Genomic DNA, 26,999 nt, shown 5'->3' on the forward strand with positions numbered 1-26,999 from the left:
AACCGCAACCGAATTATTGAACTTACAATCGTGAGCAATCCGCTAACCACTGAAGATACCAAATCTTTTCCGGCACGGGCGCACACAATCGTGTTGTGTGCACCGGACACCGCTGGTCCGTGATCGGCCGTAACCATCAGACACATTTCGAAGAATTTGCATACGTACGGTGGTAGGCATCGCTGGAACCAGAGCAGTGAAACAACACCGCCAATACCGACGTTTTTCTGGAGCACATCACTGATTGGCATGCCAGCGTACAACAGCTCCTGACCTCGTTCATCGCATATCGATGTCATGAATGAAGCCGGCTTACGAATCAGTCCCAACTCGCGAGCCCACGAGTAATCCATGGGAACGGTCGGCGGTGGAACTTCTTCAGCCGGAACAATGACACCACTTTTGACCAAATTAGCGTACACGGATCCGATCAGATCACCCAGCGTGTCGAACGAATCGGGCACATGAGCTCCCGCTGCAGCCAACGATTTATTCTTGGCCGAAGCCGTTTCACGGTCCGAGTTAGCACAAGACCCGGCATGACCAAACTGCACCTCCGAGGTGAACATACCGGCACAGGTTCCGATACACCAAGCGACCAATGGTTTTGTGATACGGCCATCCTGCAGCGCTTCACAGACCTCATACTCCTCTACGCCACCGACTTCACCCAACAACACAATCATCTTGGCGTCCGGATCGGCCTGGTAGCGCATTATGTGATCCATGAAGGTAGTTCCCGGATAGCGATCGCCACCGATGGCGACACCCTCGAAAACACCATCCGTGGTGAGTGCAATGATATTGTTCAACTCGTTCGACATACCTCCCGAGCGGGAAACGTAGGCCACGCTTCCTGGACGGTACAGTTTGGAGTGCAGAATGTTATCCAACATACCGCCAGTGTTGCCGATTTTGAAACAGCCTGGCTTAACGCCACCAACCGTGGCAGGACCGATAATCGACACATTCTTTGCGCGAGCTTCCATGTTTAGCTTGCGAGTCAAATTCTCCGGAATACCTTCGGCAATGATGGCAATCGTACGAATCTGCGGATAATCCAGCACTTCTATCGAACTCTCGTAAGCTGACCGTAGCGAGGCAAAATTAACCAAAACATCGGCCTCCTTGTGCTTGTTGATGGCTTCGGACATCTTGGAGTACACCGGAATCAGCACTTCCTTGTGGCCCCAGTAGAACTTTTGCTTGTGGTAACCGGTAAAAGGGTACACCATTGCCACCACCGATGGTTCATCGCGGCTGAAAATGATTGTTAGTTTTTGACGTAAAAACATACAAGTGAGATTTGTACAGTGTGCCTTCTTACCGACAGATAAAATCGAAATCCAACATCGACTGCACGGCACGAGTCTGCATGCCCCAAACGAGCGCTTTGGTGCGGTTGCTGAACATGCGCTGATACTCGCCGGAACCCAGCTTCGCATGGGCATACTTGACTGTACTTCCACCTGCGGTTGAGGAAGCAGGAGAAAATTCTTCTTTATTCGGATGGTTGCCACTAATCGTACTAGCTTTGCTATCGGTACTATTCTTATTATTACAACTATTGCTACTACTGTTTAATGCCGTCGTACTGTTTCCGTTTGCTGCTGGTGTTGCTGTTGTTGTTGTTGTTGATAATGTTGTTTTGCTTGTTGCTGTTGTTGGTGGTAATGATGATGTTTCTGCTGGTGGTGTTGTTGTTGTCGCACACACATACGCACACATACACATACGGGAACATGATGGGCAGGATACGAGGATTTAGGGAAAGCACAGATTGGTTCGCCACACGGACGAGTATCGTTCGCACACGTGTGACACGGATGAATGTGTAGGTTTTGTGGGCGTGTGAAATTACCGAATATCGACCGAAAATAGTTCCAAAAGAACCGATGAAAATAAAGAAAATGAAAACAATTTTGGTAAAAATTTTGAATGAGGATATCAAATTTTCAAGTAAAGAAAAAAAAACACAAAATGTTAGCGTTTTGAAAAAGTTAGTTAGAATTAGTAAGAAGGAAAATATATTTTTGGTACATAGAGGGTTTTCTGATTTGTTACCGAATTATTGAGCTAGAGTAATATCACCGATTCTTGAATGAGAATGAATCTAACTTCATGTATATGAACCGAATGGTCAGCACGCAGTAAACAATACAAAATGAGTCTAGCTGAGTATTGAGTATATAATTGTGTATGGATTGTATGGACTTGATAGTTCTTAATGATAATCACGCAATTTACTCTCTCTTCAAACAACTCGCCAAATGATGATTGAGTAGGCCTTGGTTTTAAATTGATTAAAGCTATTTTGCGGTTTCACTAATATCATATTTCCGATCAACTACACGATTTTATCAAACTGACCAGTATCGTAAATATTTTACAACTCAACATTTTTTATATAACTAAAGTCTGCGGACTTCAAGTTGTCTATTTAAAAAAAACTTAGTAGTAGTAGTAGTAGGTAATGTTAGAGACATAACCGCGGAATTGACGTAGGACTGTTTTCGACAAGGGGCAGATCACTTTAGAAATTCACTTTTATTTTGGTATATTGTTCTACTAATAAATTATCCATTTCAAATAAAATCTCATTAGATCTTTGTAAAGTGCTTTGGAATCTGAAAAGAACCGAAGGTTACCACTTCTCCAATTTTGAACATAGCTGACAATTATTTCCATGAGTAAAATTCCGAACGATTCGGTTGCTTTTCGTTTGGCGAACGTCGCACAAAGTGAATCTACCACATGCTGGTGTGCCCTTCCCTACAGTGCTAACGTTTCGCACCGAGTTGTAGCGCCCATGAAGTTGGACGTCGTATGTATTAGTGACCACACTTATTCTGATTGAAAATCGATTCCATAAAATCAAATTAACGTATATGAGGAAATTCAAATAACTCTTTCTTTGATTCTACATTCTACAAAAATAACAACATATAGAATTTTGAAGATGATTACTTCATTTCGGAGTATCATTTTTCGTGACGATTAAATGTATTTTTTCTGTTACTTGCACGTAAACTACCAGCAGCAGAATGATATGATCTCGGGATTCATTTCAGGCTGTCAGAAGGTGGTATTTTCTATGATATTGATATACCGTTTGCTGGCTTTATTTGCTTTCGTTTGGTGCGAATTTCTTACAGCGAAAAGTGCACAACCTATCAAATTATTTCAGATTTGCACTAAACTGATGATTTTTACCCTCGATTTGCAAAGAAAGTAATCTTAATAGTTCTTTAGACAACATTTAGAGCCATTAGAACGGCTAATTTTGCATAATGTTCCCCATCGTTGTCCACTTTTCGTTTTCTTTTCCTCCAATGCAAACAACCAGCACTTTTGTTTGAAGCGAAACTTACACTGCGAATGTCCAACAGCAGATATGCGTACAGAGGAACTAGTTGTTGTTTTTCTCTGTTTGGGCTTGATGAACGGAACCTTATAATCACCATTGACTGAAGTACCAATAATAATTGAATAATGCTGGGTGTAGTTCCAACTGAGCATAGTGAATAAAGACGTAGTCCTACGTCAAATTTATGTCTGCGAAAAACATGATTTTCAAAGTCTGCAAAAAAGGTGTCTGCAGTTTATTTTAAGGCAAAACACAAGAATCAATCTGGATGCATGCTCAGCCGACGACAGATTCCCAGCACCTGATCTATCGAAGGTAAGTGAGAAGATCGGTGAGCGGAGAAACAATGACCAATTACCGCGGCCAATGACCAATTACCAAGCGAGCTGCCCAAACATGGAAAAGAGTCGCTAGCTAGATGAGGGCTGTATTGGATGATATCTAAGATTTTAGAGGAGAAGATTCTACAGCAGGAATGGATGGAAGGAGTGGTATGTCCCATCTACAAAAAGGGTTATAAGAATGATTGTTGCAGCTATCGCGAAATCACAATGACGAACGTCGCCTACAAGGTACTTTTCCGAATCCTTTTTCGTCGTCTATCACCAACAGCTAAGGAATTCGTAGAGCCATACGAAGCGGGATTTACTGGAACCCGTACCACTACGGATTACATCTCCGCGATGAAATAAGTACTCCAGAAGTGTCGCGAATACAACGTACCCACGTACCCACGGCATACAAAGCGGCATACGACACAATCGATCGAGAACAGCTATGGCAGATCATGCAGATCAATACGGTTTTCCGGATAAACTGTCGCTATTGGTCAAAGCAACGATGGATAGAGTGATGAGTTACGTCCGACTAACTGAGACTCTCTCGAGTCTATTTGCTTCTCGGAGAGGACTACTGCAAGGTGCTAGAATATTGCTTTGAAAGGAGTGATTCGACGAGCCACATTTGAACTTTATCATTTGTCACTTTCTAAAGTAGTTGGCTCATTCATATCCGAGCAAATTTAGACAGGAAAGCCTATATAAGACAGTAGATCCAAGACCGAAGCGGATATAATACGAAATTCTCCGAAGTTTCATTACCTACCTATTAAAAACACAGAAGCAGTTGGTAGGAAGACAAAATACCGATACGATACAGATGCACGACCCACTGATTGACCCAAGTGACACATTTTTGGTGAACTTGCAATAAAAGTTACTCGTATCTTTCGGAATCTGTCGTTTGGGTTACAAGCTATCCTATCATTTCAACGATTCTTATAGCGTTACTAGTGTTCATTTGGGTACCATAATCTAGTTCGTTCGTGGAAAGTGTGGAAAGTGTGGAGCCTTGTAACCCCCATTCTCGGCCAGAGTAACTCATAAAGGGATAAGGTTTTGAAGCAAAAAGTTCTACGTGTTGAAGGAAAGAGATCAATTTTTACGCTTATCAAATAGTCCCATAGTCCGGATTCGACCCCCGATTTCGGAATCACAGAGTGATGAATGTTAAAACCTTCACTTTCACGAGTGTGTTTTAATAAGTGACAATATAAAAAGGAGCAAACACTGGAGCGATCAAAAATTTCGAAACAGTTTCTGATATCATTTTCTCAAAGATGGATGAACCGACTTTAACAAAATTATATTCAATGGAAGTGTCTTATAATCTTCAACAATCCTATGCTATTTCACCGAATGAGTCATTTCACCGAAAGCGATATTTCGCCGAGAAAGTATTTCACGGAAAGGATTTTTCATCTGAAAATATTACATAGAACATTGATATAACCTAAATTATAGAACATTGATAAGCCTGCATTAGCATGATCAAACATGCTTCCGAAGTGTGCTTGTGTTCGTTATTTTGGTCCTCGGTATGCATGTGCGGCACCCGGCAGCTGGATATCTTTTTCATTGGTAGAATCTTGCTTAAACTGTGGTATTTGCGCTCAATACTAATACTTTTGGCATCTGTTAGCTCGCGCGCCTTCACTGTCCATTCATCCAGCATTTCATTTCATTTAGTTTTGACATTATCCCTTTTATAACCGTATCGGAAGGCCTGTCGCTGCGGGTTTCATTGGTAGTGCAGTTTCGATCACCACGAAACTCTCGAAACCCAAATTTCACTGTTTAATTTGAAGGAGCATTTTACATACCATTCTGTTTTCATTCTGCATGCAAAAATCTCGATTGAAATTTAGAAAGAAAAATTTTTGTATTCGATCGAGATGCAGAATACGGACGGGTGATAATCTGTGTGGGTCTCGTTCCTAAATACGAATGGGCAAAACTGATTATACGGCGAACGACCGTAACTAGGTAAAAGTCGGGTATAAATAAATGATATAAATCTGATTAATTTTTTTTTCAGACGTCTGAACAGCACAAGTGCAGTGGCCAATTTGTCTTGGAATTGTTAGGGTGAGAGTAATTACGGAGTATAAACATTTGCTCAGAGACAAATATGCATTGCAGTTGCATTCCCTAAGACCACTCAACTAGACCTATAGACGTTTGTAGGAAACGATTTATTCAAAAAAATAAATCGATAGGGTAAGGGCTCCCTATTTCATCTCAGCTTCAATTTCCATCTCATTCCTTCACCTCATAACTTTGAACATTAATCATATCTTTAAACGTACCTGAACGAAACTGTGGAACGTTTTAAAACATTTATTATAGGTTTTGCCACACTTTCCAATTGAAAAAAAATAGTTTAAAACCCTTCAACGATCGCTTTTTTCATTTAAAATAAACTCACTTTTTGGTTTAGGAACCACTTTCGTCTGAAGTTTTACAATTCATCATGTTTCTGAATATTTACTAATCGGCTCGTCTCAACACATGATCACTATTTCACATAATTACACCACTATTCAATGTTGGATGACCTTATAGTTAGTAATGTTTACTTTCCACTTGTTTAATCAACGATTGAAGACTTCTTGAATTACCTGATAAGCAATAAAAGCTATAAAAAATATGAGATGAAAAATTGCACTTAATTCACTTGATTGCGCTTTGTTTTCATCTCATTTCGTATCGCAATATTGCCAAGTTTTTTCATAATGTTAAATAAAAATTTTATTTTTTCTTCTTTAAATTATCATCAACAGGTATTTTTTGGTATCCGTGATATTAGTTTAATTCATATTCATATATAAATAAAACTTTTTCGGATTCGGATATTACCAAATAGAGCGTGTTAAATACTAATCAAATAGCCATTGTGGCAAATCTAGTAGCACTGGTTTCGTTCCGCTATACGTCACCATACACTGTTAAATGTGTTTCATCGGCTGTGCACAGAGATGCCAGATATTTTCATGGAAAATATGTATCTGCTCTATCTGTTTTCACTAATAAAATGAATGAAATTCAAATTCAAATTGGTTTTAAATTTTGATATAAATGTTTATCAGTGTTCATCATCAAGCATTTGCTCAAAAGATTTCCATTTTAACATATGATTTGTCCGTTGAATAATAAACTTTTAAAGAAGTACTGTAATCAAATACTAATAGATACTCAGAGAGAAAAGTCTAACGTTTGTACTTCTCACTTTTTATGAACTTTTACAAATCTGTATTAAAGTTAGAAAATCTGTAATCTGATTTAACGAACGCGAACGCAAAAATCTATACAATACCGATAAATCTATACAAATGGCATCTCTGGTTCTGCATTTTGCTTTTAAAAGGGCTAATGCCTAAATAGTAATATATTTTTTTTTGTTTTTTCAAGTTCTCCAAATTAACTGCTCAGCGAAATTTTAAATTTAAAATGAAAAGTAACGGAAACGATCCAAAAAATTTTAAACGTCGAAATGATTCCAAATTATTTCTAAAATTATCGTGTGTTGTTCTATATATAGTTGGCATAAGGCCCTTTTTAAGGAAAATTCGGACATTTTGAACCTGAGAGTGTAATAGTGCAATATTTTGGTTTTGATTGCTGTCGCCATTGCTAATTTATGGGATGAATAAAGGACCAACAAAACCTTTAAGATAAAATTAGGACAGCAGTGAACATATCAGAAGTGTTTTTAGCTGATTTTTTAATTATTATTTTAATTTCCAAGGAATGTGAATCAATTCCCAATGTGGAGCAGAAATATGAAAAAATCGTAGTGATTTTGGTGGCTAAATCAGGTTTTTAAGGAAACGTCCTTACAAATGAGATGAAATAGGGAGCCCTTAGCCTATTTAACCAGTCTAAATATCGAATTAAGGGGTCATCCGCCGCACAGTCCTTTTATTTCCGCCCATCAAGAAAAATGATTTTAGACGTCAGAAGATATTGTTGAAGCATGGTCGTCGAAAGGTTAGATAATTATGTGCTCACACGTTTCATTCTCATGCCACCCCATGTGTTAATGGTGACATTAGGTCAATAGAACGGCGTCGACTAGATGCTATCGCCTTCTGCATTAGTAGCAGAATGAGAGGATGCAAATTGGTTTGTATGTAATAATTCATTTTAAACGAAATTATCATTAAAAATCATTCATACAGTTCATGTAGTTCAATCTCTTCGCTATTTACATACGGCTCCGACAGACTATTTACTGTTTTCAAGTCCGCAGTCGGTATCCCAGTCAATAAGAAATATTATCATAAAATAATCTCCCCAAGTAAATTAGGAAGAAACAAGTTTCTTGTAACATGAGAATTTTAAGAGTTTTCTGATTACCTATCTTGAAGCTCTCAGTATTCTCGAAACTGCACATTGTTCTTAAAAAGAAAAAAATAAATACTAAAGGCAATTCAACACAGTTCACGCCAGAAACTTTCCGTTATTTTTACACCGGTGGTAACTATTCAAGAAGTTTGACATATGAAGGCAGCAGGTATTATTTACAAAGCAGAATTAGGTCTGCCACCACCATTTGGTCAAACATAATAATACTGGTGCAATCGACACGACGGTTCCGTTTACCAATAATCGACACGCGGTAATCGAAAGATTATTGGAGTATTAAGTGCCATCGTGATAAATTGAAAATGTCCAACAAAAAACTGTTCAAGGGAAGCATAGCGGAGAAGTAGCCGTTATTGAGTAATTAACCCTATCATTCCAAACCGTGCTTGCATTCGCGCTGGGCACATGCGTAGTCGCCCAGAAAAGTGTAAGTGTAAATAAGTTCACATCAATACCTGCTTCACTGCCAGGAGTAGGGTAGAAAAATTTCGAAAAAACGGATAGCAAACCTGCGCGCGTGTCTGGCCCTGCAACTGAAGAACGATGCATCAAGTCAATGTTCAACACACAATCTATCTATAACATCAAAAATCGATCATATCAACGAAGAACCATGATATTTTATGTTTTTTTGTTGTTGTAAGTTTAGTGTGTATATTAGTGTAGTAACAGCTACTAGCATACAACGAAGAAAAAAAACAAAAACTGCAATCATATTTACCATTCGCCATGTCGTTAGATGTGGAACCCTTTTTTGCTGCTTCCGCTGCTTGCTGTCCACCGGGGAGCAAGAAATTGGCAGTGGCAAAGTGCACGTTGCAGCTCTTGGGAATTTGTTTCTTTCCGAGAGCCATACCACAGATGGCGGTCATGTGGGTTTCCGGACCAAACACGTACAACGGAATTCCTGAAGTAAAATACACATTAGTCGTATGTTAATTGATTCCAGCAATAGAAGACTTGTTGCTTACCCAGACTGCTGCCGATTTCACGCATCTTTCGCAATCCTTCCTGATAGTTGGGACCAGCACGGCGCACAAAGATGGACACGTTATGCTCGATCAGTCTCTGTTGGAACTCCCGCAGGGCCGTAATAATACCACTGAAGGTAGCAGCCACGTTGGTGAAGTTGGCAATACCACCGCCGGTAATCAGAATCTTGCCTTTCGGATGCTTCGGACTGCTCGTCATCAAGCTCAGGATGGTCTTGGCGTACTCATAGGTTTGCTGTTCCGACGGAGCACCACTGTATTCACCGTAGTTGGCAAGCTCAGTGGCACCGCCCAGATCACAGATGGTATCGGAATAAATGACACTTGCACCTCCACCAGCCACCATCGTCCATATTCGGCCGTTCCGGTTGAGAATGGTCAACTTCAGTGAGGCACCGCTCTTCGCATCCAGATCGGCGATGTAGGCCTCCTCCGGATATGCGTCACGTCCGAACGGTGGTGGGTAATCGATTTCACCCCACTTTGGACGGCAGATGAAATCAGCCGTGGCGTCAACCTTTGCTGCTAAGTCAAGAATGTAGATGGAGGTGTCGGTTACCACCAGTGGATTGATTTCCAAATATGTAAAGTACAAATCCACATAAAGTTTGTACAGATTGAAGACAAAGCTTGCGATTCTCCTGAAAATATGCGAAAAGTGAGGTGAACGGGAGGATGAGGCTAATCAAACATGACAATTACTTCTTTTTAGCAGCAGCCACTTCGGTCAGCAACACCTTTTCAATGTCACCAACGGAAACATCTTGTCCCACAGGTACGTCCAGTTTCAGTGCTTTGGAATCTACGTCACCAATATCGACACCTCCTTGATGATAGAAAAGAATGGTGTCTGCGGTTCGGTGAGAGTAGATGCACACATATGCTTCCTCATTCTACAAACAAAACGGTCACGAAGGTGAAGATTGTGATTTAATATCGAAACAAAACAAAACTCTTACATCTTTGTGTGGGACGAACGGTTCAATGATGAAATTTCGCAGCTTGCCGGTAGCGTTGCCTACTTTCTGATCCTTGCCCATGCGTTCGTCGACCCATTGCTTCACTTGGGGGAACTTTTTGTTGACGGCAATCAGTCCTAGCTTTCCTCGCCGTTTGATCAGCTGATCCGGCTTCACGACAAGTGGCTGCAATCAGAAACGAGAAGATGTTATTGACGTTTGTTTTTTTTTTGTTTTCAGTGAAGCAAAGTATTCCAATATGGACTGACATCATCTAGACTAGCTAAACCAGCTAGGCCAGGTGCAACTAATCGAGTGCGATTTTAGCATCTACGGTAGATCAAATTAAGGAATTGACCAGAATGGACTAACTGCTAGACGAGATGTGAAATGCTACGACCGGCTGCACTTCATCATGCGATCAGAATAAAGATGGTCTGTAAAATACTGTCCTGAGTTCAAATCTGCGTTCGCTTGTCGGCGAATTCAACTAGAAGAAGTAGATGAAGGTGTAGGTTCACATTGAGAACACATTTGTTCTCAGAAAATTCTGTCCAGTTACAAAATATTATTTGTAATTTTATCATTGCTATTGGCACAATGATTCTAAAACTGAATGTAGAGGCGCTGCTTGTTTAGCGATGATACATTCAGCAAGAGCTGTCAAATCGGTAGGAAAACTTTTTATTACTCCACCTTTTCAACGATTTCTTATAAAAACGGGCAAATTCATTTGAAAAATCATAGTAGTAGTTGAAGAAAAGGTTTTTACTCTGAGGTGGTAATGTTGATCTTAATTTATTGCGCGAAAACTAACGTTTATTTAGAATTGAGCGTTATACAGGGTGATTTTTTAAGAGCTTGAGAACTTTTTTAAACAATAAAACGCATAAAATTTGCAAAATCTCATCGGTTCTTTATTTTAAACGTTAGATTGGTACATGACATTTACTTTTTGAAGATAATTTCATTTAAATGTTGACCGCGGCTGCGTCTTAGGTGGTCCATTCGGAAAGTCCAATTTTGGGCAACTTTTTCGAGCATTTCGGCCGGAATAGCCCGAATTTCTTCGGAAATGTTGTCTTCCAAAGCTGGAATAGTTACTGGCTTATTTCTGTAGACTTTAGACTTGACGTAGCCCCACAAAAAATAGTCTAAAGGCGTCAAATCGCATGATCTTGGTGGCCAACTTACCGGTCCATTTCTTGAGATGAATTGTTCTCCGAAGTTTTCCCTCAAAATGGCCATAGAATCGCGAGCTGTGTGGCATGTAGCGCCATCTTGTTGAAACCACATGTCAACCAAGTTCAGTTCTTCCATTTTTGGCAACAAAAAGTTTGTTAGCATCGAACGATAGCGATCGCCATTCACTGTAACGTTGCGTCCAACAGCATCTTTGAAAAAATACGGTCCAATGATTCCACCAGCGTACAAACCACACCAAACAGTGCATTTTTCGGGATGCATGGGCAGTTCTTGAACGGCTTCTGGTTGCTCTTCACTCCAAATGCGGCAATTTTGCTTATTTACGTAGCCATTCAACCAGAAATGAGCCTCATCGCTGAACAAAATTTGTCGATAACACATTTCGAACCGAACACTGATTTTGGTAATAAAATTCAATGATTTGCAAGCGTTGCTCGTTAGTAAGTCTATTCATGATGAAATGTCAGAGCATACTGAGCAAATAATAATGCATGAAAAAGGAGGAAAAATTGTGCACAGTTATTTGAAATATCCATTGTGGTCTGCATCTAGGCTAGCTAAACAGCTGAAATTACCCAGAAATACCGTATGGCGCGTTATCAAACGGTATACCGAGGAAACATTGACGACGATTCGGAAGCCTCAAGCCAATCGTCGGAGTGGAACTGTAGACCGGAAACTGCGTGGTAAGATTTTGAAGACGATTAAGAGGAATCCTAATCTGTCGGACCGTGATTTTGCCAGAAAACTCGGTGCTGCCCATAGTACCGTGAGGAGTACAGTTTTTGGCCAAAAACTCAACCAATATCATCAACCAAGTACCGTACTCTCCAGATATGGCCCCGTGTGACTTTTTTCTCTTCCCCAGACTCAAATTACCATTGCGGGGAACGCGTTTTGAGATCATAGGGACCATAAAAGAGAATTCGCTGCCCTTTCCTTTCTGCAAATTTTTGAGAACTAATGGCCATACTTTCGGCGGCCTATAAAACTTGTATGGAAAATTGGATCAAGCGTTGGCATGCATGTATTGCCGCAGGAGGAGAGTACTTTGAAGGAGATAATAAAAAAATTTATTAAAAATTGAAATTTTGCATTTTTAATAAAATTCCGGTTCTTTTTTTTATATACATGATATATTTGATGATACATATACAGACATTTTGCGTATTCGACGAACTGAGTCAAATGGTATATAACACTCCGGGTTTCGGTTCAAAAATCAATTTTCACAGTGATTGCATCACCTTTCTATATGACAAAGAAAAAATGTGAAATTTTTTGAAATGTTGGATTTTTTTCAAGTCAGAAACCTTAGGAATGCAAGAAACGATGCAATCTGGATTTATCTAAAATAAGAGAAATCAGATGTCATCGTTTATACATTTTTGATTTTGATGTTCTCAATAATTGATTTTTTTCAGAAATTTATTTCGCGCATTTCTAAGACAAGGTAAGACGCGTAACCTTACAAACTTGCATAAAAAAATCCGCTTAAATTTGAAAATTTATAAAAAAACGCAACACGCATCACGCAATTATTTTTAAAATTCACCCAAAAAAGTCATAGGGGAATGGAGGGCATAGCGGGGACATTTTGGATTAATGATGATTTTCAATGAATATACAAATCGGAGCAGGTTGATTATAACTTTGACACCTTTCCTGTCAATAATTTCTGAATTTGTTTCTTTGGAATTTAACGTATTTAAGTAAAACATTGTTTTGCACATATATACGCCATTCCGTTTATGTCTCTGACATCAACCACCCTACATTATTTTTGTTGACTGCTGGATGCATCTTTCTGTTAACAGTAACAAAATCAGACTGCTGCATTTTTGCCACATTTTTGAGAACTTCTGTCGCACAGCAAAAAAAATTTTTTTTCGAATGTTCTATTGTATTTAGGTCATCAAAAAGTGACACTACTATGTGCTTACATACTCATTTAAAATGTCTTCTCATGAGCCTATGATAACAATGGTCAATGGTCAATGCAGTGGGACAGAGTCGCCTGCCTTCTTCATTAGTACCATAATTAGATGCTTTGATCAAACCAATTTCTCAACACTGCTTCCGTCGGAAATGAACAGTCAGTAACATTCTTCATGTTAATGAATAAATTCTTTGATTTCTTCTTATTTCATCCCTAACATAATGCGCAAACGAATTGTCAGTCAGTATAAAAACCGAAGACTCGCAAATTGTACGACAGAATTTCCGTCAAGAATAATCTCTGTAACATTAAAGCCACTGACAAATTTCCAAATAAATCTTCTTGCAAAAATCACTACCGAATAAACGCAAAGTGGAATGACCGGGTGGTTCTGGTTCATTAAGTTTGATTATTTTAATTAAAGCAAACCAATCTACAAGGCACACTGTTTCCAAAATATTTCATATGCTGTTAGCCTCCTGCGAACAGCGCATGGGGGAATTGCCCAACGTGGCATAAACAAAACAAAAACAGACAACGAATCTGTGTTAACAAGAAAACTTGAAGTTGTTCTCGGGTGTGATTATTGTACTGAGTATGACAATTATCCAACATAAACCACCCCTCACGCAACGCAAAGTGACGTGATCAACGATTAATGATAACGATTATAATGTCCACTGTACGCTTTTCCTCTTCCCCATCCAACCAATATGGGTTTATAATAACTGCAATCGTCACCGCACCCGAGGTTTGGTTGTATTGTCATGTTTGCCGGCACAAAAAATAAAAATAAAACAAAGATAGGCTTTTATTACAAACCGTGCAAACAAAATTTCAAGTGTGTATTATTCACCATCTGTGGTGCTTTGCTGGTGTTGTTTACTGGTACGTACCCTAACATTCGCAAATCGACGAGCAAAATTTAATGACTGTACTGCCTCCTGCCCGACCGACCGACCGACCAACCGACCGGGGACCGTTCGAAACGTGGCAGCGAAACCTGCTCAACAAGGCCACAAGGCAGTGAAAGTGAATTGCAAACTGCATCCGTTGGCAAAGGGCTCATATTCTAGCCCAGGTGGCATATTCAATCAATCGATTATGCAATTATGGTTCATTCGAACATGTCAATTAGCAGGGTAGTGATTATGCCAACATGGCCAAATGGGGGCTCATAGGGAGAACCCAGGGCCTCTCACGTGTTCGATAGGAAGTGAATTTGACCGGACAAATAAAAACCATTTTTATCGGTTGTCGTCGAAAGACAATACAAAAACAAAATGTCCAACAATTTTCACTAATTGCTAAAAAAAATGATAATACTGAGTGTCAGTGAAGGACGCGCATTGGAACCAGCAATTGCAGATAATTTACGAGCCACTTGCATGGTCGGGTTGACTATGCAATAAATTGATAAAAAAAAGTATATTGGATCTGATAAGAAAAGCATCAAACCATCCACAAAGTAATTGCGAGGCCGACTAAATGGGCGCCAGTCATGTTGCCAACCTGATAATTGGTTTCACGTTTAGTCAAAGGAAAGTAACGAAATTTCAACTCATTTAAAGCAATGCTCAAACTATAAAAGAAAGTGGTAGTTTTCAGATTCCGTGTGGAATAGTTTGGTTAAATTTTCTGCTTCTAAAGTCTTTGATATTCGTGGAAAAAAAACTGCTGTATCGCTTCCAGAACAGACAATTCAGTAAATCACCAATCAATCAATTCTATGCTACTTACGGTGGTTTCCAGCCACGGATTTTCAACCACCAGCTGTGACCATTGTGTGGTTTCGTCGACGGAAGCGAACCGGCACTTGGCCGCACCGTGATCTGCTCCCGTCAGGTGCCGATTGATGATGTCTTTTCCGGTGGCCTCGCGTATCGCTTTCGCAGACATTGTGCCGGATGCTGCTGCAGTTACCGCCGATCGCTATTAGGGGGTGTGCGTATGTGTGTTTGTGTGAGCGTTCAAAGTACAAAGTCTTGCTGGCTTTATTGACTAATGCGATTGTTGTTCGACCTTGGTTCGTTGAAACAGCGACAATCTGCAAATATAAGGAAACGAAAAATGGGCGTTAAATTAGTTGATGGATCCCGGGCAAAATTTGCCTACACTAAATCTAATTTGTGTCGGTTAGCAACGTAGTAGGACCGGTGTAGAACAACAACACGGTTCAACGATTGATGTTTCACTAGCACTTTTCAAAGCTGCCAAATACCAACACTTGTCGTTAGTCTGCTACGGTAGACCGGTTGAGCCAGTTTGTCGCCACAGTAAACAGAAAAAAAATCCGACGAGCGCTTACTTTCTTCCGCAGCATGGCACCCTGGCAGCGAGAACATTGACTTGGACACTTGGCAACAAAACCAGTTTCGGAAATATGTAAAACCATCCACGTCACGATACGAAAAAATTTCTTGTACACGTGCTACTCTATGGAATAGATTTGGTTATTGCTCAATATTTCGTCACAGTAGAATGTATTAATCAAATAGTACTTTTAAATTTTTATTTCAGTTGGTTCGAATAAAGGCAAATGTTTGACAGTACACAAATAAGCGAAAAGTTATAAAGCCTACTTGGACTCTGAATCATTTCGCAAATGATTTAATCTCTTGGTTGAAATTTGACATTCCTCTCTGAATTCGAAATGTGGGAAGTTATTTGGTTTTCGAAACCGGTAATTTCCGCCGATTTCCTAGTTGAAACAAAGATAAACTCAAGATTACAATGTCTCATACATAACGCTCGAATCCGTACTTTTATTTTACAGTATTTTACTGTATTTTCAACCCAAATACTGCGTACTGTTTTTCATCCTCAAATGTACTGTATTTTAATTTGTACTATGTTTTTACACTGAAATGTGCTGTATTTTCCCCACTTTAAATGTATACATAATTTTAAATCTTTAACGCATCGAACTTCGATTTGTAGCAGTACAAAACGTCAGAAATAACAGTAAAGTGCATGTAACCAACAATTTGGCCCTTATTACCGGTGTCACTACACGGTGAAAACCAAGTGAAGTGACTGTGACCCTTATTATGGGTATCACTTCACGGTGGAAATCAAGTGAAGTGAATGTAGGTCCTTATTACGGAAGTCGCTTCTGAGACAAAAGTAATTACTTGAATGAACTTGATGCCATTATGAACATCACGCCACCAATATATTGTGTAAACCACTTGTGCAGTTGTTTATTCGTTTTCATTAGTTTGTTTCGAAATGCGTGGACTTTCAGCAGAACAACGTCGAAAAATTGTGTACAAATGGTGCACAGAACGCGGACTGTCACTGAGAAAGATAGCAAAAATGAAAGGAGTAGGTGAAAAAGTCATGCGAAATGCAATCAGGAAGTTCGATGAGGATAACACCTTTGAGGATAAATCGAAAACGGGTCGAAAAAAAGGTCGTGCTAACCCTCAGTTGGATAAACGTATACTGAAAGCGTTCGAGCAAAAGAAGGAGGTTTCAGTTCGGGATGTGGCCAAAAAAGTGAGCACTTCGAAGTCAAATGTTCTTCGTGCTAAAGAACGTTTGTATCTTCGAACCTATAAGAAGCAGAAACAACCAAAACGTAGTCCGAAACAAGATTCTTGCTGGAAATTTGAACTGCATAATCATGGCGGACGAAACCTACGTGAAACTCGATTACAAATCCTTGCCGGGACCACAATATTATACAGTGCGAGAAGGGCAAGTGTTAAACCAGTCCGAGACATCGATTGAAGTCGAAACATTTGGTAAGAAAGTTATGGTCTGGCAAGAAATTTGTAGCTGCGGTAAGATTTCGAAACCTGTCATCACCACTGCTTCAATCAACAGCGAAATATACATCAAAGAATGTTTACAAAAACGACTTCTACTCATGATTCGAAGCCACAAGGATCCTGTTGTCTTCTGGTCAGATCTTGCTTCTTGCCACTACTCGAAATCAACGGTACAATGGTGTACTACCAAAAACGTCACTTTCGTCCCAAAAGACATGAATCCACCAAATTGCCAACAACTTCGACCAATTGAGGAATTTTGGGCATTAACGAAGGCACATCTTAGGAAACATGTCTCGGCAGCCGAAACCATTCAACAGTTCGAAAAAGATTGGAAAAAAGTCGTCTGTACGAAATTTAATGAGGAATTTCGCAAGAAGGTGCGCCAGCTAGTCTACAATGGCTAAGTAGCAAATGTTGAGAATAATATTCTGTTGTTGTAGTCTAATATTATCAGTATATCGAATAAAATTTGAATATTTAACACTTGTGAATTATTTACAGCGAAATCAAAGTGCGTCCATACTTTCTGGGACAGTCTTTATACACTAAATCAAAATCATCATCAAAAAAATCCGCTCCTCAAAAAATGATTGATGAATAAATCGAGTTTTTTTAGTTTTTGTCGAACTTAAAAATGCCACTAAAAGAAAATAAAAAACCTATTTTAATCCACCTAGTGGTGTAATGATGCCTTTCTCATATTACTTATGTTTTTAATCACTAGAAGATTCTGTCAAGATTTTCTTTTTCAAACTTGAACAAAATCGAAAAATTTCTGTGGTGTAAACTACCATCACCTTTTCAATTTGTAAACAGTTATGTCAAGTTAATATAGATTTAAATGTGGCAACCCTGAGCGCTGTACAAAATTGAACAAAGCACGCTAGGTGGGTGCGTTTTCTTCTTCTTCCGTATCAGCACGTACCGATGCGCACCAATTTTCCATCTTTTTGTATGACAGTTTGAAAGTTTTGATACTCATTGCCCTATAATTTCGGGACCGGAAGTCGGATCTAGATGAAATTGCACAGTGTCTTTAAAGACACTGAGAGCTTTAATTTGAATCATGACTTGTGAAAATCGGGTTAACCGTTGCTGAGAAATCGAAATGAGTTCCGTTTTTGGAGCTTTTCTTCACTATTACCGGTGCGTTCGGAAGCGGAAACCAGGCACTAGTAGTCCCAAAGTAGATTTATATATCCACCAACTAACAAGATCTGCCAAGTGGATGAATTTACCAGTAGATAGATTTTATAAAAATGTGCACCTCGTGTCGCCATCGCTTGTGGAAAAATACTCACGAGAGAGAAAATACCGGAACCGGAAGTCGGATCTGGATCAACTTTTCTGAGATTTTTCAAAGAATTTCAAGACCTTTAATTTGCATCTTAATTTGTAAAAATCGGTTAAGAAATTTCCGAGAAAATGAATGCGCATTTTCTCATAGATTTGCACATATTGCCTTGTAACTCCGGAACCGGAAGTCGGATCGAGATAAAATTTAACAGCGATCTATGGGATCATACAACCTTTAGTTTGAATCTGAGTTTGTAAAAATCAGCTCATCGGTTTGTAAAAATTTGCGCCGAAGTGCTATGTCTATCCTGATGTGCTGAAAGAGCAAAACAAATTGACGACATACTGGGTGCCAACAGATTGTAGTCATTTAGGGGTTTGGTACCTCATGTGTACCGTTTTGTGCACATGACTAATTTCAATTTTTATGTTTCGCGTTAGTGACTTGTAAATAGTAAATACTTTACGTCTGCTCGGCGGTTTATGTTGAACCGTTTGGTGGCGTTAGCAGTTTAACATAAACTGCTGACGCACTATGAGCTGAATGTGAATCGTAAAAATTAAAATTAGTCATGTGCACTTTAGCACGAAACGGTACACACCCCTAAATCACTATTTGCTTTTGTTTTTCACTCACTATTTCCAGAAAAATGTGTACTGTAAAATATTCTGTTGTTTCAAAGTCGATGTACTGTATTTTCTTGAATTTTACGTCAAGTGTACTGTTTTTCGCGAAAAAAAATATACGAGCGTTACCCATACACGATCTTTGAACCTAACTCATGGCTTGGGTTGCGATAAGTCAAATTCATAAATTGGAAAAGGATGTCAGAATTTGAGTAACATTCACTCAAGCCATGAGTTCTTTCGCATTTATTCATACATTAGAGTAAGCGTTGAGTTTTCAAAACATTTAAGTGATTTAAATACTTCTTGCAATTCAGTGCGTATTCATTCTCGGAATATTCTTATCGAATTTAAAAATACGTCATTTTTCATTGCCGTTTCTAGATCCGGTTTTTGTAACCATGAATCATAGATGATTTCAATAGAGATTTTGTGGTTTTAATTATGCTAACTGAGAAGGCCAACAAGGGGATATCAAAAACCATTCAATTTTCATTCCAAACCGGTCAAAAGGAAACGGGTTTCAATCACTTTTTTGAGCTTCCCATTTAAAAGAAAGAAGAATTTATTTATTTTGAGTGCAAGGAACTCAAATTTTGATTTAAATTAACTCAAATTTTGAAAAAAAAAATATTTTTTCCTTATTCTGAGTAAATTCTGATAGCTTCGTACCTTAACTCAACAAATGAGTAGATTAAGTTTAGAGTATGTGCACTTTTTATAAATTTGAGTGGTGTGACACTCAATTTTGAGTTATGTTCAATGAGGTGTACGACCCATTGAAAAATGTTGGGTGAGTAATCGTCAGTAATGAGTGGGCTCAGTAATAATTTTATTGACCCCTTGAGCGTGACTTACTCCGGCAAAATGCCATGGATCCCAATACAAGTTGGAAAGGAAGCCAACCTGTGTTTACATCCAGCACATACAGTCTGTTACATAAGAGCGTGATTATTTCTTTTTAACACAGAGAGCAGTAGTGTCCTTCATGCAATACGAGAATAAATCAGCTGACTATTGTTTAGAATTCGATCTCAGCATTTTTCCAGAATTATTTATGATCGCACCCGAAAGGTCCCAAAATGACCCAAGCTGCCGCGGCGAAATACATGCAAAAGTCGAAACGGTTTGTGAGTAAGTGGGTGAATCGTTTTGAAGAGGTGAAAAATGTCGACGACTTTCCAAATCGCGGTTCTGTCGGTGTATTGTCGGAAAAAGACGAAAATGTGATTTGTGATCTGTTTTTTGAAGAAACTGACATCAACTTTGTGCGAGGGTGCTTCAAAATTGACCAAAAAAGGTTTAAATATATCGTACGGAACTGTTCGCAGATATTTGATCGCAAATAATTTAAAAAATTTGAAGTACTTTGCAGAAACCGATGATAAATAAAAAAACATGTGCAAAAACGACTTGAATGGGCCATGGTGTCGTGACCTTGGATTGGACATCTCAGTCGCCCGATGCCAATCCAATTGAGAACGTTTGAGCTCAAATGAAGATGAAGCTTGTTCGTCGAACTAACAAAATTTTAAGGTCGTTTTCAGAAGAATACGCGCAAAATCTCGCTCAAAGTATGCCTCGAAGGTGTCAAGCTATTATTAACGCTGAAAGGGATTGGACTTGCTACCAATTTGCATGTTAGTTTTTGATCTAATAAAACAATATTCAAAAGTATTCTCGTGTTGAGTCTTTTCATTTTCTCTCAACAGTGACCCCGCTTTTATGTAATGATTTATTGCTTAAATTTACTTTAATGCTTTATGGGAGGAGACAATAAAAAACTAAACAGCAATAATTCTAAGTATTTCTTATTTTACGAATCACATGAAAATTTTTCAAATAATATTTTTACGAATTACATATTTTTTCAAAGATAAACAAGTATTGGCATATTTACAACGCATGTACTAAGCAGAGGCTTGTTGTTTTGCCTCAAAACACTGAAACTGACAGTGAACCGAGCTCGTCGACATCAACAAATTGTATTTCAAAACGATATATACATTGTTGAAAACATTCCAAACGACCTACATGCTGAACAACGATTGACCTTGACCTTGACCTTGACACCAAATGACAGCATGTGCCATTTATTGCTATGTCAAATTAAACCCAATCTATAGATAGCAGAGCACACATAAATCTGCTGATTCACTTATTCGCAAAGCTGATAGCAGATTAAACAGTTCTGTACAATAAACATCAATTGGAAATTATTCGAACTATGGCCCTTATTACCGGTGTCACTACACGGTGAAAACCAAGTGAAGTGACTGTGACCCTTATTATGGGTATCACTTCACGGTGGAAATCAAGTGAAGTGAATTTAAGTCCTTATTACGGAGTTCGCTTCAGAGACAAAAGTAATTACTTAAATGAACTTGATGTCATTATGAACATCACGCCACCAACATTTTGTTGAAAAAATTATTTTTTTCCATCACAGTGATCACTTCACTATGCGTGATACCGGTAATAGGTAAGATCAAGTGAAGTGACATGTAAGTGAAGTGAATGTGAAAGTGGAAGTAAGAACGGTAATAAGGGCCTATGTTCCTAATTTTCTTCATTCTACTAACGAAGATAATGTGAGCTTCACGGATTGGCCCAAAGTGTGACTGAAAGATGTGAGAAAGTGAGAAATCGATTTTTGACGCTATGCTCTTTCGGAAACATGCTTGACTGATGTTGATACCAATGTAACAGAAGTCCGTCTGCGTCTGGAATCAACAGTAGAAAAGGTAAAAGAAAAGAATCGACTTGCTCCAGTTTGAATGATACTTATACACGTCTTCAGTATGGAAAGCCATTAGTTATTCACGGATAGAAAGAAAGATTCGTTCGAAGAAGTCGCAGAAAATCAATGAAATACTCTAAAATATAAACACTAAAAAAGTTGGATACTTTTTAGATAATATTAAGTAAATAAATGTTTTTTCCAGTGAAAATCTTTTAAAGTGGTAATTCTTTGTTTTAGTTTTACTACGATCGCATGCAAAAATACATCAGCTCTTATTAAATATCAGGGTTAAAAAAAATATTTGCCGGATTCGGGTTAAAGATCGGTTTCGAGTTCTACAATTTGGTCGGTTTTCGGAGATTTGAACCCGAATACCCGTTTTTTCGGGATCGAGTCTGGTACGGGTATGTACGGACGGGAGTATGGTTTTAATATTTTGTCGAGTACAAGTTAGGTTCGGGTATGGAAGAAAAGTTGTTCACGGATCGAGTACGAATAAAAGTTTTTAATTTTCAATCGGATTCGAATTTAAGCCATCTCTACTCTACATTCTCATTGTGGATGACGAGACGTACGTGAACGTAGACTTCCGGTCGTTTTCGGGACTACCATTTTTAATAAGATTTTTCCCATAAATATTAGAAAGTAGAAGATGACAAAGTTTTTCTATAAATAATTGATTTGGCGAGCAATTTGCGCATCTTTTCATTCGTGACAACTGGGGCAATCAACGGGTCGGTATACAGAAAGGAATACCTTCCAAAAGCGTTCAATTCTAGCGGATTTAGTCTCGTGCCACTACTCGAAAGATGCATTAGACTGGTAGAAGGCTAACGCACCGAAACTACGGCCAACTGAGAAGCATTGGGACATCATGCAGCAGGCGCTTCAGTAACATCCAAAGAATGTAAAATCGGAGGAAGATAAAAATTAAATGGATGTCCACGCAAAACAAATGATGATCCAAACGTTGTACAAGACTTTATGGGATGTTTTAGGAGGAAGATTCGTCCATTTGGATATGGTATTAAAATTGAATAGAACGAACATGAAAAAAACAACATCATGGCATTACATTTCTTTTGTGGAATTTAGCCTTTCTGTTTCAACAGACTTCGCCATCGATTCTTGGCGTACAGAATCATTGCATGACTAGTGCTACGATCCTACTGGCACTAAGAATCCTGTCAGGTCGGAGCTTCATTCCATCCTTATGGAAAATCAAAAAGAGAAGTTTGTTGGAGATAGCTGACACCGTAAGAATTTCAAAAGGAAGTGTATTCACAATTTTGCATGATCACATGTAAATAAGTGGACGTCGCGTTTCTCACAGCTGATCAAAAACAACAACGAACCGCTAATTCGCAAGAGTGTTTGGCCAAGTAATGCAACGTAATGAATCAGAATTTTTGCGTCGATATGATACAATGGATGAAACATGGATCCATCATTGTACACCTGAATCAAATCGACAGTCAGCCGAAATTACAGACTCAAACATCGGTCGGCAAGGTTGTGGCTTCTGTATTTTGGGATGTAAATACGACTCACTATACTATGAATATCTATTGTTGTACTTAACCCAACAACATAATTTTTCCTCAATGCCATCGAAAATATAATAAGCAATTTATGATAAAATTTTCAGTAGTATCTTTGGTTTCAACGAGTATTAAAGATAAAATCTCAAATCGCGTTCCATTCGTCATTCCATTGAAATCATTTTAATTCTGAGTGTACTGCTGCAGGCGAACATGGTTTTACTCGTTTTTACTTCGTTTAATAAGACATGTTAACATAAGTATGTCGTGAACAGTTCGGTAAAATTTCAATCGAATGATATCAGATGAAAATAAAAAGTTTGGCCATTGACCGTCAGCATATCGATACAAATTCATATGACTTTTGCTGCCATTTTCAAGTGAAGCTCCCAGAATTCATCGTCAGTTGAATAATCGTACCTAGTCATTTGATGTTTTGATTGCTTTTCAAGTGCCAAGTAGTCTAACTGCTTCATTGTCCTCGCTGTTGGTAGTGAACAAGTTCGAATGAATAGAACTATAAATGGAGTAAAGTATTAAAAATGGAAACTGAAGGAGGAAACTATTAATTTATGTGTATTCTATCATTGATATTTCAGCTATCTGGTTTGTCTTTCATCTATTATTTTGAACCAACTAGAATGTTTATATGGATCTCATTTGAAAACCGCTCTCATACTATTGAAAGAGATAGTATGTTACTTCAAGAGATCAACTGACCGTGGTTCAACTGAGCTTTGATTTGAAGAGAATCGATTGAAGAACTGAATGCTACCGATTCGGCATGTCAGCGAACGTTGTGTGTGTCAGAGTGTGAAGTTTACTGCAGTAGAGAGATCGTCAGTGTTTCACATTCGGTTTCAATTGAATTGCCTGAAGTTTTACTGCATTGGTCGTGAATTCGTCGTACTTTAGTACTGCACCGTTACAATTCTGGAAGTAATAAAATACAATTCATACAAAATATCATGACGATGTTGTTCGCAGCTCCTAGAGGTAAGATACCATTCCCCTTCCTGAGCCAAAAGATAGGGGAAACAGAAATATTGAGTTAGTACACATTGCAATCTATGCACACATACATACCACCAATCATGTGAGATTTGATTAGCATATTTGATTAGTAATGTGTCATAACCAGTGTTGGGAAAAATCAACATTTTGAAAATCGCGACAGAAATTTTTCACAAGTGATTTTTAGACAAAAAAATCACTGTAAAAAAAATTCAGTGTTGATTTCTCGAGAACGGGATTCTCACTGAAACTGATTTCACATGACAAAAAATCAGTTGTGAAAAGTTCACTAGCGAACATTCTGCTCGATGATATTTAAGAAAAAAGTTCGAACATTTAATATAGCTGATATGATTCTCGAACAGAAGATTTTTGGGAACTGAATTTTCTTAGTCGTGATATCTCAACTCTTTGCAGAATACATGGTGAATAAATTCGTCGATGAATTTCAGTAAACGTTCAGTGTGCGTAGAGTGGTTAATAAGTGAATCGATACGATGGTGATGTATTTGATATTTATTCGGCACTACCGTGGTGGTGGAGTAATACTAATAAAAGCAACAAGTGCTGTAATTATCAATTGTTAGAATGATAATAAAAACAATCACAAATCATGTTGTGTAGCTGATTAAAAAATATTAGCCAATTTTGCTTGAATCACGTACGCAGAAGTAACAGGAGCGCAGACTACTGCTATGCCAATTCGAACGCGCCGTTCAAACACTGCGCCTACTGTGTGTTTTCGAGACATGATAATGCTGCGCTCCTGTTACTTCTATGAACCAAATTCATGCTAAAAAGCGTTTTATTAGGTTTAATCTGAATAGTGTAATGTAATTAGCTAGTCGGAATTAAAGCAGCCTTTCGTCGCTATAATCGCTGTTTGGAATGTTCATAACATATAACATATAATAATTAACGCCCTTATTCTGAATAACATAATATGAAATAAGAATGCACGAATCACTTCGGTGTCGAACTGAAGCGTAGTGGAAATTCTTCGTCGAAATATCATTGGAGACTCTCCTCCCTATCGATTATTTCTTAAGCGATATTTCTGTGGGTGAAAGTTCGTCGTCAAGTTTCGCTGACACTAAAAAAGCGGGTGGGTAATGTCAGAGACATAAATGGATGTCGTGAATACGAAAACAACCGACATGTTCCTTAACACTTCCGAATATCAATTAGTTGATTAATTGTATGAATTATGCAAGCATTCCCCTTTTCCATATTTTTCGCAAAAACAAAGAAGGCATCACTTGATCTTGATTACTGTGAATTTCACACAGCGAAAAGTGCACAAATCTAACCAAACTGTTCTAGATTTGCACTAAACTGAGGATATTTCCCTTCGATTTGCGAACAACAAATCCTAATAGTTCTTTAGAAAATTTTTAGAGCCATTAGAACGGCTGATTTTGTGTAATGCTCTCCACCGTTGCTTTTTCACCAATGAAATGACTGGCAGCTGTGACGTATTCGCTCTTGTCGGAAGCGAAACTAACTTTGCAAACGACACAAAATACATCTGCTCGCAGTGGCGATAGAATCCAAACTGATCCAATTTTTGTTGAGAGGTTTGTTTTTACCTGCTTTTTCACTAATGGGCGGTCCTAACGTCCTTCATTTCGAATTTGCATAATTTATTGAAAGAAACTATCAATATGCTGTAGGGATTCATTCCTGCCTTTCAGAAAGACCAAATTGTGGAACTCACTACGATATTAAACACAGTTCGGAACATTTTCTCGAACGACTTGTTGTACAGCAGCAGATATTTTGTTCTCTTTCTCAGAACGCGTTCTGATTGGCTGGTGTTGACATGGGTGAAATGAGACAGGTTTTTCAATAGTGTACTATTGAAATACTTCAATGCTTTTTCTATACACGCCTTAGTTGAAAAATTTCGATTCTATTGGTAGTTAGATTATATGAATCCTTTCACAGATCACTGAGCTATGAGCTTTAAAAATACGAGAAAGGCAAACGCAAAACGCTAAGGCAAACTTTGATACTCGTTTATACCAAACATTTCAGAAAAGTTAAATTTTGAATTATTTGAGATTATGTCACACAACTGAATATTTTATCATAAAATTGTGATCATATTTCCGATGGCATGTAGCCAGGCCCGTACCCAGGATTTCGTTTCGGGAGGGGCCCAATGATAAAAAAAATAATGTTACTGAAGATTGCTTATGTAACTAATTCTCAGTGTGCCTTTTACGGGTGTTTTTAACAGACACTTTAAACTTTTCCACTGGAACTGTTATTGTATTACATTATTGTCTGAGACCTTCTAAATAATTATATACCTGTTTTTGATTTCGGGAGGGGCCCGGGCCCCTTGGGCCCCCCCTCTGGGTACGTGACTGCATGTAGCAAAAATTATGTTGATTCGTTAGATACAACAAGAGATATTCACGATCAAAAACTTATCACTCTCTCAGAGGGTTAATTTTGAAAAGGCACCTTATAGTAAAGTAAGTCGTATTCACGACAAAACCACTTGTGAACTTCGAGGTTCAGAGTTTTGTGATTGCTTGTTTCATGAATGAAAATATCGGAAGTGATTTTTTTAGTCACTGATTTTTTTTAGAAAATCTCTCGAACTGTTTTTTTTTTACGAGAGATAGTGAAATGAACTTTTTCTGATTATGATTTTTCCAACACTGGTCATAACATCAGTGCCGGAACGGAACCGGATCGGAAAGGTTTGAAAGTTCCTTCACGGTTCATGAGATGTCAATATGTTGAACCGTTAGGTGGCGTTAGCAGTTCAACATAAACTGCTGACGCAATGATGAGCTGAAAGTGAAACGGTAAAAAA

The 26,999-nt window shown here is 38.4% G+C and overlaps 2 protein-coding genes across 5 annotated transcripts in view; both read right to left on the reverse strand.

Annotated features, from left to right (window-relative positions):
- LOC131430400 (ATP-citrate synthase) overlaps window positions 1-26,999 on the reverse strand; it is an 80,486-nt gene that overhangs the window by 2,105 nt on the left and 51,382 nt on the right. For all 4 annotated transcript variants that reach the window (XM_058595338.1, XM_058595341.1, XM_058595340.1 and 1 more), the window contains 7 exons: window positions 14,910-15,216; window positions 10,025-10,210; window positions 9,768-9,958; window positions 9,045-9,706; window positions 8,795-8,980; window positions 1,328-1,469; window positions 27-1,260 (listed from right to left, as the gene is read on the reverse strand). In XM_058595338.1, the coding sequence (XP_058451321.1) occupies window positions 27-1,260; window positions 1,328-1,469; window positions 8,795-8,980; window positions 9,045-9,706; window positions 9,768-9,958; window positions 10,025-10,210; window positions 14,910-15,068 (2,760 nt within the window). In that variant the 5' untranslated portion in view covers window positions 15,069-15,216. The remainder of the gene's footprint in view (window positions 1-26; window positions 1,261-1,327; window positions 1,470-8,794; window positions 8,981-9,044; window positions 9,707-9,767; window positions 9,959-10,024; window positions 10,211-14,909; window positions 15,217-26,999) is intronic.
- The window catches only part of LOC131429252 (uncharacterized), a 42,252-nt gene continuing 30,423 nt past the window's right edge, over window positions 15,171-26,999 (reverse strand). The window contains exon 3 of the mRNA XM_058593302.1: window positions 15,171-15,216. Within this exon, the coding sequence (XP_058449285.1) occupies window positions 15,171-15,216 (46 nt within the window). The remainder of the gene's footprint in view (window positions 15,217-26,999) is intronic.

Source organism: Malaya genurostris, chromosome 2, assembly GCF_030247185.1.
Source record: "Malaya genurostris strain Urasoe2022 chromosome 2, Malgen_1.1, whole genome shotgun sequence".
NCBI lineage: Eukaryota > Metazoa > Arthropoda > Insecta > Diptera > Culicidae > Malaya > Malaya genurostris.